Source organism: Mustela lutreola, chromosome 6, assembly GCF_030435805.1.
Source record: "Mustela lutreola isolate mMusLut2 chromosome 6, mMusLut2.pri, whole genome shotgun sequence".
NCBI lineage: Eukaryota > Metazoa > Chordata > Mammalia > Carnivora > Mustelidae > Mustela > Mustela lutreola.
In genome coordinates, this window is record NC_081295.1 from 101,733,850 (window position 1) to 101,755,374 (window position 21,525).

At 38.0% G+C, this 21,525-nt stretch overlaps 1 protein-coding gene across 1 annotated transcript; it reads left to right on the top strand.

Moving 5' to 3' along the window:
- Window positions 1–1,039: 1,039 nt before the first annotated feature.
- LOC131833215 (proline-rich nuclear receptor coactivator 2-like) lies at window positions 1,040–1,922 on the top strand. Its single transcript, XM_059176383.1, has one exon. The coding sequence runs from the start codon at window positions 1,208–1,210 to the stop codon at window positions 1,625–1,627; it is 420 nt and encodes a 139-aa protein (XP_059032366.1). The 5' UTR covers window positions 1,040–1,207; the 3' UTR covers window positions 1,628–1,922.
- Window positions 1,923–21,525: the final 19,603 nt, after the last annotated feature.

Below are 21,525 nucleotides of genomic sequence, written 5' to 3' on the forward strand. Positions count from 1 at the left end.
TTGGTAGCTTTTCCTTTAGACAGAATATTTTTTATTATATTTTCTTATAATAGTTGGACTATTACTACTTTTCATTTGAGAAGTTTTAAAAGAATTTAATTTTTCAGAATTCTCATAGTGACTCATTTAAATACATAGGGTAATCAGAAGAGAGTCAAGATTTGAATATCATGTTTATGGTTTTTATATCACATGTGGTTCTACCCATGCACAACTGGATTGGCATGGAAGTTACTTTCATGCTTACTTTGAATTTAACTGATTACTTTTAATTCTTTGGTTTTATATCATGTAGGACTGATAAGATAAGCAGATTGTGCATAGTTTAGTATTTAGGTAATATTTTAATAAAAATAGTTGAAGTTAGCATTGGCGAGAAGTGTGTCCTACAACATGACAGATCACAGAAAAGCTTATTTCTTTAAGCATGTGTCAGCAAATATAATGCACATGACATTATGTATACATATGTAGCCTCATACGTGGCTTTCTGCATTATCCTTCCAAATCCTTGTCCCTCATCCTTCAACACCTCATGCTTCCTTGTGCTTAAAGGCTGGGGTAATAATAACTGCAGTATTGTAGACCATGTTACCTTCTGAGAAGCCAAAAGGGGGTCACAGTGTGGTCAGTAAGCATTCTGGCAAGAGGAAGGGAAGCTTAGAGTAGAGATGTCTTTGTATGTCACAGCTGGGTCATAGGAAGAGGACAGAAGAAGAAGAAAAGTTGAGGGCAGCTATTCAGAGGAGCTGATTCCTCTTCACAATAGTTGAGATAGAAAGATTTCATTACAAGAGCACCTGGCTTGCTTGGCTGGTAGAGCATGAGACTCTAGATCTCAGGGTTGTTAAGTTCGAGCCCCATGTTCGGTGTAGAGATTACTTAAAAATAAAGTACTAAAGGTTCGTTCGGAGCCTCGTCTCTCCCTAGAAAGGGAGGGGGGCTTTGATGCCCAGCAGGAGCCGCCGCCGTCCGAGTTTGAAGTCGCTAGGACTTCTCTCAAACTTGTGTGCTGAGGAGACTCAGATGTTGGCCTCAGCTCCTAGGCTGAACTCAGCAGATCGGCCCCTGAAAACTTCTGTATTGAGACAAAGGAAAGGATCCAGCAGAAACATCTGTTAGCCTGGGCTTGGCAGGAAGGAAGGGGACATGTAGTGGAAATCTTGCAATCCGAAAAACAGACTGAGAGGTGACAAAGAAGCCGAAGATGGGTGGTGGAGAGAGGTATAACATTCCAGCCCCTCAATCAAGAAATGTTAGTAAGAACCAGCAACAGCTTAATAGACAGAAGACCAAGGATCAGAATTCCCAAATGAAGATTGTTCATAAGAAAAAAGAAAGAGGACATACTTACACCTCATCAGCAGCTGCACAGCAGGCCATGCAAAATGGGGGGAAGAACAAAAATTTTCCAAATAATCAAAACTGGAACTCTAGCTTATCAAGTCCTAGCTTACTTCTTAAGTCTCAAACTAATCAAAACTATGCTGGAGCCAAGTTTAGTGAGCCACCATCACCAAGTGTTCTTCCTAAACCACCAAGCCACTGGGTTCCAGTCTCCTTTAATCCTTCTGATAAGAAGATAAGGACATTTCAACTTAAAACCTTACTTAAAGTACAGGTATAAAATAAGATAAAATACTACTGTTTAAATTTAGTTATATTTCAGGGTAGTTGTCCATTGTTTCAGGCCAAATTCACTAGGGAATTAATCTATTTGTAAAACTGCTAATGTGGAAAATATAATTAGACTTCATCTCACCTATTTTACATGTTGTGTGCACTGTGAAGTAATAGTAGTATCAGTGCAACTTAAAATTAACTAAATTATTGATGATTGTACACTGATACTGTGTTCTCAACTGCGTAACTCTTAAACCTGTCAAATTTAGATTTGGGGAATGGTAATCAACTTTTCCTGTTGTTTGTTGAGCAGAAATAACTAATTTAAGAGTTATTGTGCATGGATCAGATTTACTTGTTGAAAGCTAGTCAATCTGCTTATGAGCATCCAAGTTAAAACACATGTAAGGATTGAAAGGTAGTTGAATATTTGACAGTTTGAAGGCCTAGAAACATCCAAACCAGTAATATGCCAACAACCTGATGCACTGCCAAAAAAATGTGAATTTTTCTTAGCGAATAGTTGCATTTTAGTGAACTATATGCTGGTGAATGTGGAAAGGGCACTAGAGGCTTTTCAACTTAGAATGAGACCATATACCCAGTGGCCATTTCTTTCATGCAGTAGGTCTGCTAACTAATGCACCAAAACTCGTTTTTACAGAAACAGTACTTGGTGGTTACTGAGTAGCTTTGAGAATACATTTTTATACTATAGCACTGCATAAGCTATTCTGACAGTGATCTGGTCTCAAAATCATTCCCTATAAAGCTTAAAAGTGGGGAGCTGTATAATGTGAAAGTTTTAAGTACCTAGGAAAGAGCCATGTAAATATATGTAATAAACTTATAGCATATGTAAAATTTTGTTGGCATTTATCCTACAAAAATGGAATATTTTAGTATGAATTTGCTGAATGTAAGACCATGGACTCTGTTTTTATACTATGGCCTGATTTTAAAGGTCCAAAATAATTTGTTTTTAAAGTTTGCCCTTGTGCTAAAGTGCCAGTGTATGTATAATTGATCTGGTTGTAAACTATATTTCAAAGTAAATCCTAGTGTATTAAGTTTTATATAACTGTTAAGGTTTTAAGCTGCTAAAACACTTCCTATTTTTAAGAGATGTGAAATGCAGTATGGGACTGTTTAATTTTTTCTTCCTTAAGCCCAAAGATTAACTATTAAAGGGTCCCTCCAACCTTAAAGATTCATTCTGGCTTTCAGTAACTTTTGTAATCTATAACAAATATAGTTTAGTCTTTGTCAGTATATATATTTTTTGTTACTAGTCTAAGTGCAACCCAGGGGACCTTTTATGCAAAAGATGTAATTTCTTGCATAATAACCTTGATAACGTGTTTTACCTAAATATAACAGCTAACACAGTAAATTACAAATGTGTGTGGGAGAGTCAATTTAAAATTTGACTGTAAGTGCCCTATTCCAATTTGGCAACTTTTTTGACCTTTTAAAGCGGAAGGGCCAAGCTGTAGTTCTCCAATGAACTGAGATGAGGTGATATTACTCAAGTCAAATAATGCTAACCTAAATTCAAGTTTACATAGTACTTAATGTACATATGTGAATTTAGCATGAAATTAAAAAATAAAATTGCTTCTCCCCCCAAAAAATAAAGTACTAAAAAAAAATTTATTATAGTGCTTGATGTAAATACATTTTCTATTTATCAGGAACTGGCTTTTGTCGAATGTGAATTCTCTCTACCCTATCCTCAGTCCTTAGTCCCTTAGGATATTTTCCCAGTTCCTTGAAATACTCTTTCTGTGTTTAAGAATCCATTGTGTTGTTGTTGTTGTTTATATATTTCAAATATACAATCCTTATCTGTTTTTGTTTTAAATCCAAGGGTTTAACTAAATCAACTAGACTAATTATTTTATTTATCCCCCATTTAGATTAAAAAAAATTATGTACTTTTGATTTCTTCTAGCATGTGAGGAGCTTAGAAGTCACCACTCTCAAGTTCCAGATGACATCATCATATGTACATGAAACAAAGCCTAAAAGAATCAGAAAACAAGAACCATCGCCAAAAAAATAAACGAAACACTTAGGATTAGCAAGCAATCATAGCATGATTGAAGGATACAAAATTAATATATAAAAATCATTTGCTTTTATGTATCCCAACAAGGAACAAGTAGAATTTGAAATTAAAAATACAATACCATTCATATTAACACTCCTGAAAATGAAACTTTTAGGTATAAATCTAATGAGGTATATATAAGATCTATATGAGAAAAAAATATAAAACCCATGAAAGAAATCAACAAACTAAATGGAGAGATATATTATGTTCATGGCTAGAAAAACTTATTGTCAAGATATTGATTCTTTTTTTTTTTAAGATTTTATTTATTTATTTGACAGAGAGAAATCACAAATAGACGGAGAGGCAGGCAGAGAGGGAGAGAGAGAGAGAGGGAAGCAGGCTCCCTGCTGAGCAGAGAGCCCGATGCGGGACTCGATCCCAGGACCCTGAGATCATGACCTGAGCTGAAGGCAGCGGCTTAACCCACTGAGCCACAGGCGCCCCATATTAATTCTTTCTAACTTATGGATTCAATGTAATACCAAAGAAATTCCTAGCAAACTGTTCTCTGAATATTGACAAACTGATTCTAGAGTTTATATGGAGACAAAACATCAACAATAAACAACACAACATTGAAAGAGGAAAACAAATTTGACGGGTGCCTGGGTGGCTTCATTTGTTAAGCATCTACCTTAGACTTATATCATGCTCCTAGGGTCCTGGGATGGAGCCTCGGGTCAGACTCCCTCCTCAGCAGGGAGTTTTCTTCTCTCTCTCTCTCTCTGCTCACTGCCTTCCCAAACTCTTGTCCTCTCTGGCTCACTTTGCTCTCTTGTTCAAGTAAATAAATGAATACATAAATCTTAAAAAAAAAAAAAAGAAAGAAAGAAAGAGAGAAAAGAAAAGAAAAACGAAGTTGAGGGACTGGCCCCACCCAACTTGAAGACCTACTCTAAAGCTACAGTGATCAAGACAGTGTAGTACTGGTGAAAAAATGGACAAATATATTGATAGACCAGAATAGAGAATCCAGAAATTGACCCACATAAAGATAGTCAAGTGACCTTTGACATAGGAGCAAAGCCATAAATCAGAGCAAAAATGGTCTTATCAACAAGTGGCATTGGAACAATAGGACACAGACACACACACAAATGAAAGAAAGGAAAAAAGTGAATCTAGATATAGCTTTTATACCCTTTACAAAAATTAACTCAAAATTGATTGTAGATGTCAAAATAAAAAGCAAAATTCTACAACTCCTCAGAGAATAGAAATGAGAATAGAAATGACTCTGGGTATGGTGATGACTTTTTAGATATTCACACAAAGACATGATCCTTCAAAGAAAAATAAACAGGGCCTCATTAAAATTAAACATTTCTGCTTTGTGAAAGATACTGTCAAAAGAGAAAAGCCACAAACTGGGAGAAAATATTTGAAAAAGACACTTCTAACAAAGAACTGTTATCCAAAATATACAAAGAAATCTTAAAAGTCAGCAATAAGAAAACAAACAACCCAATTTAAAAATAGGCCAAAGACCTTAACAGCCACCTCACCAAAGAAAATTTATTGATGACAAAGAAGCACGTGAAAAGATACTCTGTCATACAGAGAAATGCAAATTAGAACAACAATGGGATATCACTGGGCACCTACTAAAATGGCCGAAATCCGGAACATGACGATGACCCAAAATGCTGCTAAGGGGGTAGAGTGACAGGAATCCTCATTCCTTCCTGTTGGCAATACCAAATGGTAAATCCACCTTGAAAGATGTTTCAGCTATTCCTTACAGAAGTAAACATACCCTTGCGCTTTGGTATAGCAATCATGCTTCTTGGTATTTACCCAAAGAAGTTGAAAACTTATGTCCACACAAAAACCTGCACATAGATGCCTAGAGCAGCTTTATCATAATTGCCAAAACTTGGAAACAATCACAGTGTCCTTCAAATAGGTGAGTGGATAAACTGTGGTAGACCCAGACACTGAAATGTTATTGAGTGCTAAAAATAAATGAGCTTAGGGGCCCCTGGGTGGTGCAGTCAGTTAAGCATCCAACTCTTGATTTTGGCTCAGGTTATGATCTCAGGGTTGTGAGATTGAGCCCTATGTCAGGCTCTGTACTCAGCAGGGAGTCTGCTTGAGGACTCTGCCCCTTCCTCCTGCAGTACTCTCTCTCTCTCTCAAATAAATAAATCTTCAAGATTTATTCAAGAAGAAAAATGAGCTTAAAAAAACTTTTAGGAAAGACATGGAAGATGCTAAAATGTGTATATTAATTAAAAGAAGCCTGTCAGAAAAGGCTACAAACTACACGATTCCAACTACAGGACATTCTGGAAAAGGCAACAATTATGGAGATGCAGCAAAAAGATAAGTGGCTGCAAGATGTTGGGAAGGGAGAAGTAAACAGAGCAGTGAGGATTTTAAAGGCAGTGAAACCATTTGATGCTGTGCAGATGGCACATAGCATTGTACTTTTGTCCAGACCCATAGAATGTACATCATCAAAAGTCAACCATAAAAAAAAAAAAAAACCTAAAAACAGAAAAAAAAAAACCATTAATAAAAGTGAACCATACAGTAAGCTGTGGACTTTGGATTTTAACAATGTGTCAGAATAGGTTCATCTGCTGTAACAAATGTACTAATCTGTGGGATGTGGTTACTGGGGAAAAAAATACCTGTGTGGGGAAAGGTACATATGGGAAACTTCTGCAGATTCTGCTCAGTTTTGCTGTGAGCCTAAAACTGCTCTGAGAAATAAAGGCAAAAATTTTAAAAATTACAATAATTCTGTGTGAAATTAACCTAATGTCCTCCTCTGTTGCACAATTCCTCAGTAACACAATGCACATTGAAAACTCCACCCAAGAAAGCTGAGTTGGGAATCTATGACTGATATACAAGAGCACATAGCTTTCTAATTCTCAGGGTTATGATGTTAGGGAAGGCTTTTTTTTTTTTTTTTTTTTGCTAATTATACCAGTAGAATATTTGGCCTCTAGCAGAGGTTCCATGGGAGGTCTCTGGAAGTCTTGGCTAAGGAGACCAAAGGTTTAGCCCTCTTGATATAATGGGGCATTATTGGCAATGACAGGACTTGACAGAGCATCTCTATCTCCTAGGTGTTAACCTGCACTGTTTTCCTCCTGTAAAATACTAAGGTTTATCTTTCTCAAGGTTCTGTTAAGGTAGAATGCATGTGTGGGATTCCCTTGTTTTCTCAGCATGTAGAAGGCCACAACGCATTTTTGTCAAGTTCCCAGAAATGGACAACTCTGGGAGTCTAGTTTAAAGAGTCAATGCAGGTCTCCAGGGCAAGTTGTCAATTCAGGGAAATTAGGACAGGCAATGCAAGAAGGCTTCATTAAAACTGTGCCTACTATCCTGTAAGTTCTTTGAGAACCATTAAGTTATTTATCTTATCCTCCAGAAGTATCTGACTGTCTGGAATAGTGTCAAGAAGATGTTATCATCCAGTAAATAGGTACTGAGTATATGAATGATTCATTAGGCAACCAGTAATTGTAGTTTTTTATATGTGTACATTTTTACCACCTTCTTCCAAAAGGGAAATAAGGCAGCTTAGCATACAACAGAGACTTTAGCATATTGGAGCTTTAGGATCCTAGAACTTGGAATATTTGCTCTCATCATAGTTTTATACTACTAGTCAGGTTGGGGAAGACGAGGTCCACAGGTAGTAAATGTAGATAAAGTGATCTTTGAGGACTGCCAATAATGGTTGAATCAAACAAAGGTGCAGAAACACAGGAATCAAAAGCAGAATAAAGAAAGTAAAATGACAGAACCTAAACATATTAGGTGATAATAAACAGTTTTATTATAGCTACTCTTTTGTGGTTCTTACAGCCCATTGGCTTTATTTCTCATTATGGAATTTACATCATCTTATATCATTATTTCAAACCCAATGGGCAAAATAAGAAGATGAGCTTAAATAGTACCAAAATGTTCTGAGACAATATATATATATATATATATATAGTGGCTAGACACCTATTTAAATGTTGATGCCCTGGAGACTGATACTATATTGCATTTAAATGGCACATGAGAAAAAAAAAAAACTAAAGGGATTTTAATGGCATAGTGATATTGGTTTTGAAAATTTAAAGCAAAACACCTCTTTAATTAAAATCTTTCCCCCAAGTACAAACAGCATGTGAATTTAGTAAATTATAGTTTCTAAAACTAATGAAATGTGATTATAATGCTTCCCTTTTGTGTAATACTTCTCACTTCGCATATTTCCTTATTATCCACTTAATATTCTTGCCATGAAGGCTTTTTTTGTTTTGTTTTGTTTTGTTTTGCTTTGCTTTATTGTCCTCTTTCTTCAGCTTTGCTGAAGTATAATTTTGGTATATGAAACACTGCACATAATTAATATTTACACTTTGATGACTTTGTACATATGTATACATTTGTATGAATCAAGATAATAAATATATCCATCACCTCCAAAAGTTTCTCTTTGTCTCCCACTTTTTGTAGTAAGAATACTTAACAAGAGTTATGAAATGAAAGAAAATATTTATACTGGTCTCTGCCCTTGGTTCCTGGTACAGAGCTTTAAAACCCTTCTAATGCCCTACATGGTAAGAGCACTGCAAACATCTTTTATTCTATTTGGTCTTTGAGCTTTCCTGACATAGGGCTCCTAAATCCTTTGAGACTTCTTAGATGCTAGGAACATCTGTTTTAATGAGGTGACTCTTGATGGGCTCCTGGATAGCTTAGAGGATTGAGGAAGGTTAATAGAAAGATCAAGCAAAAATTAGTAAGTTGAAACTTTCAGTCACACCCTACCCCCTGGGTGAGGGGTGAGGGGCTGTAGATTGAGTAGATAGCTGTCCTTACTTAAAAAAAAAACTCCACAAATATCCCAATAATACGGGATTCAGAAACTCTGGATTGGTAGATATATCCGTGTGCTGGAGAGTGGTGAGTTCCAACTCCATAGAGACAGAAGCTCCTGTGCTAGGGACCCTTCCAGATCTTACAATATGTATTCATGATGTAGCTGTTCATCTGTATCTTATTATATAATCAGTAAACATAAGTAAGTGTTTCCCTGGGTTCTGTAAGCTATTCTAGCAAATGATCAAACCTAAGAAGTGGGTCCTGGGGACCTCCTTGATTTATAGCTAGTTGGGCAGAAGCACAGATGACATCGTGGAATGCGATGAGACACTTGAAGAGAGAAGACAGTTTAACGAACTGAGCACTTAATCTGGGTGGCGGTGGTGGGGGGTGCATCTGCACTAACTGGTGTCAGAATTAAATGAACAATAGGACACCCAGCTGGTGTCAGAGGATTGCTTGTTGTAGAAAACCCACATGTCTTGTATCAGAAGTGTTGTGAATGTAAGTAAAGGAGAAGCATGGAGTTTTTCTTAGATCTCATTAGATCTACCCTCTTCACAAATTTCAGAGTGTGCAATATAATCTCTGGAACATTCTCATCATATGTAACTAAGTTTATACCCATTAAACAACTCCCTATATGTCTTTTCTTCTGCTTCCTGGTAACCATCATTCTATTGCTTACTTTCATATCTTTGTCTATGTTAAATGCCTCATTAAAAGGAATCATGTAGTGCTATTCTTCTGTGATGGACTTTTTTCACTTTTCATACCTTCCAGGTTCATCCATCCTATCACATATTGTAGAATTTCCTTCTCTTTTTCAGGCTGGACAATATTCCATGTTCTTTATGCATCCATCTGTTGGTGAACATTTGAGTTGGTCCCATGTCTTAGCTATTGTGAATATCAGGGAATATCAGAATTAAGATAGTTCTTTGAGATCCTGCTTTCAAATCTTTGGGCATATATCCAGAAATGGTGTTGCTGAATTATATGGTGATTTTATTTTTAATTTTGTGAGGAGCTTTTAATAGTAACTGAATTATTTTACATTCCCACTAACAGCATGCAGGTGTTTCCTTTTCTCCACACCTCCCCCAACACATTTATTTATTTATTTTAATAGACTTCCTAACAGGTATGAGATGATTTCTCATTATGTATTTGATTTGCATTTCCCTGATGATTAGCAATAATGAGCATTTTTTCATATATCATTTGGCTTTTTATATATCTTCTTTGGAGATATGTCTATATAACTCCTTTGAAAATCAGGATTTTTGTTTTCATTTTTGCTATTGACTTATAGGAATTTCTTATATATTTTGAAAATTGACCTCTTGTTGTTAAACAGTGTGCAAATATTTTCTCCCATTGTTTTGTTTTACATCTCTTTTATAAATTTATTCTCCTTGTGACTGTTCTTATAAATTTGAAGTACACATTTTCTTGATTCATTAATATAAACCTTTCTACCTCTTGCACTATGTTATTTATTTTTACTTTTTGTTTTGTTTTGTTTTATTAACATACAATGTATTATTAGCCCCAGGGGTACAGGTCTGTGAGTCGTCAGGCTTACATACTTCCCAGCACTCACCATAGCACATATCCTCCCCAATGTCCATAACCCAACCACCTGCTCCCTACCCCACTCCCCCTGGCAACCCTAAATTAGTTTTGTGAGATTAAGAGTCTCTTATAGTTTGTCTCCTTCCCAATCCCATCTTGTTTCATTTTTTCTTTTTCCTACCCCCCAAACCCTCCACTTTGCTTCTCAAATTCCTCATATCAGGGAGATCATATGATACTTGTCTTTCTTTGACTGACTTATTTTCCTCACCATAATGTCCTCTAGTTCCATCTACATTGTCGCAAATGGCAAGATTTCATTTCTTTTGATGGCTGCATAGTAGTCCATTGTGTATATATACCACTTCTTCTTTATCCATTCATCTGTTGATGGACATCTAGGTTCTTTCCATTGTTTGGCTATTGTGGACATTGTTGCTATAAACATTTGGGTGCACGTGCCCCTTCAGATCACTACATTTGTATCTTTAGGGTAAATACCCAGTAGTGTGATTGCTAAGTCGTAAGGTAGCTCTATTTTCAACTTCTTGGGACCCTCCATGCTGTTTTCCAGAGTGGTTGCAGCAGCTTGCATTCCCACTAACAGTGTAGGAGGGTTCCCCTTTCTCCACATCCTCGCCAGCCTCTCTCATTTCCTGACTTGTTAACTTTAGCCATTCTTACTGGTGTGAGGTGGTATCTCACAGTGGTTTTGATTTGTATTTCCCAGATGCCGAGTGATGTGGAGCACTTTTTCATGTGTCTATTGGCCATCTGGATGTCTTCTTTGCAGAAATATATGTTCCTGTCCTATGCCCATTACTTGATTGGATAATTTGTTCTTTGGGTGTTGAGTTTGATAAGTTCATAAAGAACTGTAAAAGACCTTGAATCTATAAAAGATTTTGGATACTAGCCCTTTATCTGATATGTCATTTTCAAATATCTTCTCTCATTCTGTCAGTTGTCTTTTGGTTTTGTGGACTGATTCCTTGCTGTGCAAAAGCTTTTGATCTCGATGAAGTCCCAATAGTCCATTTTTTCCTTGCTTCCCTTGCCTTTGGTGATGTTTTCAGGAAGATGTTGCTGCGGCTGAGGTTGAAGAGGTTGCTGCTTATGTTCTCCTCAACAATTTTGATGGATTCCTGTCTCACATTGAGGTCTTTCATCCATTTTGAGTCTATTTTTGTGTGTGGTGTAAGGAAATGGTCCAGTTTCATTTTTCTCCATGTGGCTGTCCAATTTTCCCAACACCTTTTATTGAAGAGACTGTCTTTTTTCCATTGGTCATTCTTTCCTGCTTTGTCAAAGATTAGTTGACCATAATGTTGAGGGTCTATTTATGGGCTCTATATTCTGTCTCATTGGTCTATGTGTCTGTTTTTGTGCCAGTAGCATACTGTCTTGATGATGAGAGCTTTGTAATAGAGCTTGAAGTCTGAATTGTGATGCTACCAACTTTGGTTTTCTTTTTCAACACTCCTCTGGCTATTTGAAGTCTTTCCTGGTTCCATATAAATTTTAGGATTATGTGTTCCATTTCTTTGAAAAAAAAATGATGGTGTTTTGATAAGGGTTGCATTAAATGTGTAGATTGCTTTAGGCAGAATAGACATTTTCATAATATTTGTTCTTCCAAACCATGAGCATGAAACATTTTTTTTCCATTTCTTTGTATCTTTCTCAATGTCTTTAATGAGTACTTTATAGTTTTCTGAGTACAGATTCTTTGCCTCTTTGGTTAGGTTTATTGCTAGGTATCTTATGGTTTGGGAGACAATTGTAAATGGGATTGACTCCCTAATTTCTCTTTCTTCTGTCTTATTGTTGGTGTATAGAAATGCAACTGATTTCTGTGCATTGATTTTATATCCTGACACTACTGAATTCCTGTACAAGTTCTAGCAGATTTGGAGTGGAGTTTTGGGTTTTCCACATAACGTATCATATCATCTACAGAGAATGATAGTTTAATTTCTTCTTTGTAGATTTGGATGCCTTTCATTTCTTTTTGTTATTCTTTAATTTCTTTTTGTCATTTCTGATTGCTGAGGGTAGTACTTCTAGTACTGCATTGGATAGCAGTGGTGATAGCAGACATCCCTGCCATGTTCCTAACCTTAGAAGAAAAGCTCTCAGTTTTTCTCCATTGAGAATGATACTCATGATGGGTTTTTCATAGATGGCTTTGATGATATTGAGGAATGTACCCTTTATCCCTACACTTTGAGGAGTTTTTATTAAGAAAGGATGCTGTACTTTGTCAAATTCTTTTTCAGCATCTATTGAGAGTATCATATGGTTCTTGTTCTTCCTTTTATTAATGTATCACATCAATTGACTTGTGGATATTGAACTAACCTTGCAGCTGTGGGATAAATCCCGCTTGGTTGTGGTGAATAATGCTTTTAATGTACTGTTGGGTCCTAGTATTGGGGTGACAATTTTTGCATCCATGTTCATCAAGGATAATGGTCTGTTATTCTTTTTTGATGGAGTATTTGTCTGGTTTTGGGATCAAGATAATGTTGGCCCCATAAAATGAGTTTGGAAGTTTTTCTTCCATTTCTATTTTTTTTTTTTTTAAGTTTCAGGAGAATAGGTATTAATTCTTCTTTAAATGTTTAGTAGAATTCCCCTGGGAAACCATCTGGACCTGGGCTCTTGTTTGTTGGGAGATTTTTGATGACTGCTTCAATCTCCTTACTGGTTATGGGTCTGTTCAGCTTTTCTATTTTCTTCCTGGTTCAGTTTCATTAGGAATGCATCCATTTCTTCCAGGTTGTCAAATTTGCTGGCATATAGTTGCTCATAGTATATTCATATAATTGTTTGTATGTCTTTGGTGTTGGTTGTGATCTCTCCTCTTTCATTCATGATTTTATTTATTTAGGTCCTTTCTCTTTTCTTTTTGATAAGTCTGGCCAGGGGTTTATCAGTCTTATTAATTCTTTCAAAGCATCAGCTCCTAGTGTCATTGATTTGTTCTACTGTTCTTTTGGTTTCTATTTCATTGAGTTCTACTCTGATCTTTATTATTTCTTTTCTCCTGCTGGGTTTAGGCTTTCTTTGCTGTTCTTTCTCCAGCTCCATTAGGTGTAAGGTTAGGTTTTGTATTTGAGACCTTTCTTGTTTCTTGAGAAAGGCTTGTATAACTATATATTTTCCTCTCAGGACTGCCTTTGCTGTGTCCCAAAGATTTGGAACAATTGTGTCTTCGTTATCATTTATTTCCATGAATTTTTTCAATTCTTCTTTAATTTTCTGGTTGTCCCATTCTTTAGTAGGATGCTCTTTAGCCTCCATGTATTTGGTTTTTCCAAATTTCCTCTCATGATTGAGTTCTAGCTTCAGAGCATTGTGGTCTGAAAATATGCAGGGAATGATCCCAATCTTTTGGTACTGGTTGAGGCCCGATTGGTGACCCAGGATCTATTCTGGAGAATGTTCCATGTGCACTAGAAAAGAATGTGTATTCTGTTGCTTTGAGATGGAATGTTCTGAATATATCTCTGATGTCCCCCTGGTACAGTGTGTTATTTAAGGGCTTTATTTCCTTGTTGATCTTTTGCTTGGATGATCTGTCCATTTCAGTGAGGGGGGTGTTAAAGTCCTCTATTATTGTATTATTGTTGTTGTGTTTCTTTGATTTTGTTATTAATTGGTTTATGTAGTTGGCTGCTTCCATGTTAGGGGCATAGATATTTAAAACTTTTAGGACAGACCCTTTGAATATGATATAGTGTGTCTTTCCTCATCTTTTATTATAGTCTTTGGCTCAAAATCTAATTTATCTAATATAAGGATTGCCACCATAGCTTTCTTTTGATGTCCATTAGCATGGTAAATTGTTTTTCATGCCCTTACTTTAAATCTGGAGGTGTCTTTGGGTCTTAGACAGCATGTTAATGGGTTTTATTTTTTTATCCATTCTGATACTCTGTGTATGTTGATTGGGGCATTTAGCCTATTTACATTCCGGGTAACTATTGAAAGAGATGAATTTAGTGTCATTGTATTGTCTGGAAGGTGACTGTTACTGTATATTGTTCGTGTTCCTTTCTGGTATGTTATTTTTAGGCTCTCTTTTTGCTTAGAGGACCCCTTTCAATATTTCCTGTGGGGCTGATTTGATGTTTACAAATTCGTTTTTTTTTTTCTTTTTTGTCCTGAAAGCTTTTTATCTCTCCTTTTACTTTCTTTCTTTCTTTTTTTTTTTTTAAGATTTTATTTATTTATTTGACAGAGAGAGATTACAAGTAGACAGAGAGGCAGGCAGAGAGAGAGAAGGAAGCAGGCTCCCTGCTGAGCAGAGAGCCCGATGCGGGACTCGATCCCAGGACCCTGAGATCATGACCTGAGCTGAAGGCAGTGGCTTAACCCACTGAGCCACCCAGGTGCTCCTCTCCTTTTACTTTCAATGACAGCTTAGCTGGATAAAGTATTCTTGGCTATATGTTTTTCTCATTTAGTGCTCTGAATATATCGTGCCAATTCTTTCTGGCCTGCCAGTCTTATGGATAAGTCTGCTGATAATCTAATATTTTTACCATTGTATGTTACAGACTTCTTGTCCTGGGCTGCTTTCAGGATGTTCTCTTTGTCACTGAGACTTGTAAGTTTTATTATTAGATGACGGGGTGTGGACCTATTTTTATTGATTTTGAGGGTGGTTCTCTGTGCCTCCTGGATGTTGATGCTTGTTCCCTTTGCCATATTACGGAAATTCTCTACAATAATTCACTCCAGTATACCTTCTGCCCCCCTTTCTCTTTCTTCTTCTTCTGAAATCCCAATTATTCTAGTACTGTCTCATCTTATGTTATCACTTATCTCTTGAATTCTACCCTAATAAAGAAGCTGAGCAAAAGAGAAGCTACCAGTAGCTGGTAGCTGTTTGTCTCTCTTTTGCTCAGCTTCTTTATTCTCCATCATTTGGTTTCTATATTACTAATTGTCTCTTCTGCCTCATTTATCCTAGCAGTAAGAGCCTCAATTTTTTATTGCACCTCATTAATAGCTTTTTAAATTTCAACTTTGTTAGATTTTAGTTCTTTTATTTCTCCAGAAAGAGCTTTTATTTCTCCAGACAGTGCTTCTCTAATATCTCCCATTCCTTTTTTGAGCCCAGCTAGCACCCTGAGAGTCATCATTCTGAACTCTAGATCTCACATATTACCAATGTCCATATTGATTAGGTCCCTAGCCTTCAGTACTGCCTCTTATTCTTTTTTTTTTTTTTTTTTTTTTTTGGTGGTGAGATTTTCTACCGTGTCATTTTATCCAGATAAGAATATATGAACTAGAGAATAAAAGACTAAAATGGTGGCAAAGACCCCAGAAAATGTACACTAACCACATCAGAAGAGACCCCAAATCAGGGGAAGAAGTAAGAGGGTAAAAAGAAGTTTAAAATTTTTTTTTAAATTAAAAGAAAAATATATATGTATGTATATATAACTGGTGAATAGAACAGAGCCACCCATTTGATTTTGAGTATATTTTGGTCTCAGAAGAAACTATGTCACAAAATTTTCAAAGAAAGATATATAGATATATATATCTATATATATAGATATATAGATATATATACATACATACACACACACATACACATGTTGAAGGGATGGAATATGACTCTAAAGATGAAAATATTAAAAAAAATTCTAAAAAAGGAATTGATAAGGTAAGTTGGTTGGAAAAAGAAAGTGGGGAGAATTTGCTCAGGCTGGAGACTAGAACAAAGCCCTGTTCTAGATTTAGGGGACATTTTGATCCATTAGAAGAAATTGTATCCCAAAAACTTTAGAAGAAAAAACCTTTTATGTATACAAAAAATAAAGTTAGATACAATGAAGGATAAAATATGACTATAATAATAAAGGCTTAAAAAGAATCTCACAGGGGCACCTGGGTGGCTCAGTGGGTTAAGCCGCTGCCTTCAACTCAGGTCATGATCTCAGGGTCCTGGGATCAAGTCCCATGTCCGGCTTTCTGCTTAGCAGGGAGCCTGCTTCCTCCTCTCTCTCTCTGCCTGCCTCTCTGCCTACTTGTGATCTCTCTCTGTCAAATAAATAAATAAAATTCTTAAAAAAAAAAAAAAAGAATCTCACAAAACAAACTGAGGGCTGCTGGGGGGAGGGGGTTTGGGAGAAGGGGGTGGGATTATGGACATTGGGGAGGGTATGTGCTTTGGTGAGTGCTGTGAAGTGTGTAAACCTGGTGATTCACAGACCTGTAACCCTGGGGATAAAAATATATGTTTATAAAAAATAAAAAAATTAAAAAAAAAAGATTTTTTTAGAAAGGTATTGTTAAGATAAACTAGTTAAAAAGAAAGAGGAAAGAAAAAAATTAGAATAAGACAACAATAAAATTAAAAACTTTAATTAATTTTGTAAGACTCAAGAATCATTGGGAGAAAGCCATGAATTCCATGCTTTCCTTTCCCCTGCTCTGGAATTCCACTGTTCTTCTTGATCAGTGAGCTTGGTCCTAGCTGGATGTTCTTGCTGATCTTCTGGAGAGGAGCCTGTTCCAGTGATTCTCAAATGTCTTTGCCCAAGGCAGAATTGCGCTGCCCTTGCCAGAGGCTGGGCTAAGCTATCTGCCAGAGTTCGCTCTAGGGAGCTTTTGTTCCTTGAACGCTTTCTGTAGAGCTCTGGAGGACAGGAATGAAAATGGCAGCCTCCCAATCTCCAGCCTGGAGAAGCTGAGAGCTTGAGGCCCCACTCCTTAGTGTACCCTCAGAGAAAAGCACTCAATCATTTCCATCTCCCTGGTCTCTGGCCCTGCTCTGAGCTCACCTGGCCTGTGACCAAGTGCCTCCATCTCTGGTACACAGCCCCATTTGGAGTCTCAAAATGCAGCAAATTCCTGCCTCCAGGGAGGAAGGTGTGTCTCCCCAGATCTGCCACTTGTGGAGTCCCTGCTCAAAAAACATTAGTCTGACTGTGCTGCAGATCACAGTTTAAGGTAACCCAAAGCTAAGAGCTCACTCCTTGCCTCTGTCTCTGTAATCAGCTTCCCTGCTCTAATACCTGTGAGCTCTGCTACACTCAGACACCCCTAATCCTTCTGTGACCCCGCAGGACCTGAGACCACCCCATCCCTGCGAGGGTTCCACCCCCGCTTGGCCTCTGGAGTGATGTCCCTCAGTGGAGCAGACTTTAAAAGTTTGAATTTTGTGCTCCACCACTTGCCAGGAGCAGGCCCTTCCCCCTGTGGTCTATCTTCCTGTCACTTCAGATTCACTTTTCCACACATCCTACTTTTCAGAAAGTGGTCAATTTTCTCTTTCTAGAGTTGCTGCTCTTCTTCTCTTTGATCTCCTAGTGGGTTTGTGGGTGTTCAGAATGGTTTGGTAACTATCTAGCTGAACCCCTGTGACCTGATGTCATCTCAGTCTGCTACTCCTCTGCTATCTTGACTCCTACCCACTATGTTATTGACCTTCTTGCCCACCATCTCTTTCTTTCTTCATATGCTTTGTCTTTTTTCTCATCTTCTTTTCTTTCCTCTTCTATAGCGGCTATTGGCAATTGTTGGAGCTCCTTGGCTCATAGCAGAACATTTCCAATCTCTGCTCTTCTCTTCATGTGGCCTCCTACTCTGTTTCCCTATGTGTCACATCTCCCTCTCTTTTCTCTTTAAGGGCAGCAGCCACTGAATTTAGGACCTACTACTGGTGGTTCACAACACTCTTGGTATTCCCAGGTATCATCTTCAACCTCCCCCAGTACTCAGAAGGCAGGAAGAGATGCAGAAGAGAAGAAAAGAGACAAGCCACTCCAGATTGGTGGGTGACAGTTTTAATAAGCAAAGGGAGCTTACATGTGAGCCTTGCCTAGGGCAGCAGCAAAAAGAATGGATCCCTGCACCTACCTGCTGTATCTCAAAAGTTTTTATATAGAGAGATCTTAGCTAGATTCAATCAAGTATATTATGCACATATTCTCAACACCACATTACTCTCTCAAGGCTATGTTCTCGGAGAAGTCTCTGAGAGCAAGAAAGGCGAGAGGAACTCACATTTCAAGGACACAGTAGCTTTTGGGAGAGGGGGTTGCTGGTGAGGAGCCTTTAAGTGCAAAGGTCCAGCTCACAGTTCAACTGGCAGTTAAGCCTCTTTGATAAACTTCCCCAGCACTCCAGCTCCCCACCTCCCACCTCCTTCACCCTCCCCCATGATCAGCTCTTACAATCTCACACACAACCCTTTTCTTCAGTGGGCCCTGAGAGGTCACAAAGGGTGTCACTGCCATGGAGGTGGTTCCTTTGTTGACCAGCTGGCTATGCTGGAGGAAGATTCTACAGCAGCAGTAAGCACATATAAGAGAAAACATGGACTAAGACAATGATTCTCAAAACCAGGGGCCACTTTTTCCCACTAAGACCCCCATAATCCAAACCATTGATTTATGCAGCCCTCTAAGTGGGGGCTGGATCACTCAGGACATTAATTTTTGTCTGCATGTGATTTAATAAAGATGATCCATTAGGAGGTTCATTGCATATGAATGCAAAACATTCTTTTTGCATGATAGCTTAGGTGTCATTCTGGCACATGGGACAACAGGCCCTACCAGTTGATCATTCAAATGTATTAAAGCCTGAGATAGTACTTTAGTTCACCTAACCAAGGTAGTTTCATCTGTTAATAATTTATTCTAGTATTTTCATCCTCCATTTTTCCTTTCTACCAGCCCTGCCGCTTGGCTGTTGTAGGGGAGATGAGACCTAGTTTCAATGTCATGTTCTTTTGGCCAGTCTTGCACATCATGACCTTCGAGATGTGACCTCTGTTCACTGCCTATTCAACAAGGGTATCTGTCATGGTATTTAGTTTCTCTAAACCCCAGAGGGTGGCACCCTGGTTTACATGATGACAGGGCAAAGCTTGGATTAGGCCAAATGCAATGTCCATATAAAACAAGGCATTTTTTGAAGCTTCACTCAAAGGGAGGAGGCCAACATAATCAACTTTTCAATCCCTCACTTGTTGGGAACTCTAGTGGATGATCCCAGGTTCTTTTTGCCTTGCCTTGGGCATTATTTAGAACAAATAGGACTTGCTATTACTGCATTATCTGTGTCACTGTACTTTAAGGGCAACCATGCTTCTTTGACAATATGTCATCCTACTTGGGCAGAGTGGTAGCCATTATTTTTTTTAAAGATTTTATTTATTAATTGGACAGAGAGCATAAGCCTGGGGATCAGCTGGCTTCCCACTGAGCAAGAAGCCCTACATTGAGCTAGAACCCAGGACCCTGGGATCATGATTGAGCTGAAGTCAGATGCCCCAGTGGTGGCCATTCTTTCTATGTGCCCTGTCTTCTGTATCTATTGAAGGGTCTACTAAAACTTGTACCTGAGCTAAGGCATCAGTTGTCTGATTGTCAGGGCATGTCAGTGTCTTATGAACCGATACATGAAAAACAGTTAGATTTGCCTCAGGCTCTTGCCAACAAACTCAAATGTCTTTCTTTCCACATGCATCCTGTGCTCACAAGGGCTTATTCATCTTCATTCAGCCCTCAGCTTCCCATCATCTGAGACATAGGGTGAATCCCTTTAGAATAGCTCAACTGTTAGTGCAAAGGGCTAATGGTGAGGGCTCCTGAGTAACCATCATCCAGACTACTCTGAGCTCAGCCCCACTGGCTGTGGCACTGGCTGCTATGAGACGTTTTACTTGAAAGACTGCTGTATACACCATTAGGAGCTATTGCTCCAGGGAAATGTATCAGATTTCTGCTCTCTTCCAGAGCAAGGGCTGAAATCCTAGGGGCTCTCCCATCTTTTGTTAACACAGTGCCTAACTCATAACCCTCCAAAGTCATAACACATCTAGCTCAGATGGTAACCTGCTTAGGAAATGCCCAGAGCTTTAATCTACATCACTAGTACTTTTCCTTCCCAGAGATGGCTTGTGGTTCTGATTTGCAGTATCACATGTGTCTTTTTTTTTTTTTTAATTGGGCAGTATAAGGGATTGGGGAGGGCACTGAACCAGGTGGGCATTAAAAGTCACCCAAAACCTCCAAATCCCTACAAAGGCTTGCACTTCCTTCACAGTCTTAGGGGTTGGAGAGATTGCACCTTATCAACTATGGCATTTGAAGCAACATGAGTCTTACCAAACCAGAAACTCCCATAGCTTTGCAACAATGCCAAAGCCTCGAATTTCTGTGGGTTCACTGCCTATCCTCTACATCACAGATGTTCCTGCAGCAGAGGCAAATCTTCACCTGTTAACATTGTATCATCAGTGCAATGGGCCTATTTTACTGACATGAAGAAAAGAAGAGGGACAGGTTTCAGGCTAAAACTTCATGACCTATTGTGGGGCTATGCAGGTAGCCCTGGGAAAGTACTTGGAAGATTTGTTAGTATCCCTCTCACATGAAGGCAAATTGATCTTAATGATCAGAAACGTGTACTTGTCAGCCTTCCATTAACTCCTTGAAGATGCAACATTTTTGTAGAAAATTTTTGCCTAAACATCAGAGTAAAACAGTAACTATCTACAAACGACACAAGACCTAAAAATGGCCATGATGAAGGATCTGATGAGAATTTACTGCAGCAATTGACAAGAGAATTTGGTTATTTCCTTGACACATTTTCAAATGATGACTGACATCAGGATACCGGGGCATATCAGGTTTAGGAATTTCATACAAATATACTCTAAAGAAAATTTAGCATCTTTTCTTATTTGACAATGCTTCCCATGAAATTTAACATAAATGAAAAGTCACACAGTTGTAAAACACCTGGCTTTTTTAATAGCAAAGGGTCAGTTCCTTATGTAATCAAAGATCTGATAAAAATACAGAACCTTTGTTTCATAGGCAGCTTATATTAAAGGTAAAGAAAAGCCTTTGTTTATACTTCCTTATAAGAACAGATCAATAATCTAAGAAAACAGAAAATTAAATTTTAACAGAAAAAAAACTAAATTCTAATTGTGCACCACTATGTGCTTGATAATAAAACTCTTATTTTCTTTTTAATTTACAAAAATCCATTCCAATCATAGCTTGATGGCACATAAAATTCCTTCCTTGATATTCCTTTTCTACACACCTTCTGTAGCCTCAGCTCTTCTAATGTTCTAATTTGAGCTTCAGCCTCTACTTGGGCACCAGTGTCCAGGTGAATGGCCCATAGTAGAAGCCAGCCTGCCACAGCCTGGTCTTCTCTTCTTTGCTGAAGTGCACTGTGGGCAGTTCCCCAACAAGTACATTAGACTGGCTGGCGTTTTCAGCTGTCCTCTTTTCCTCAAGATAGTTTACAATATCTCACATAGGGGCCACCTCTCCCCACAGAGAAGGTAGTAGCCAATTTGGGATTTC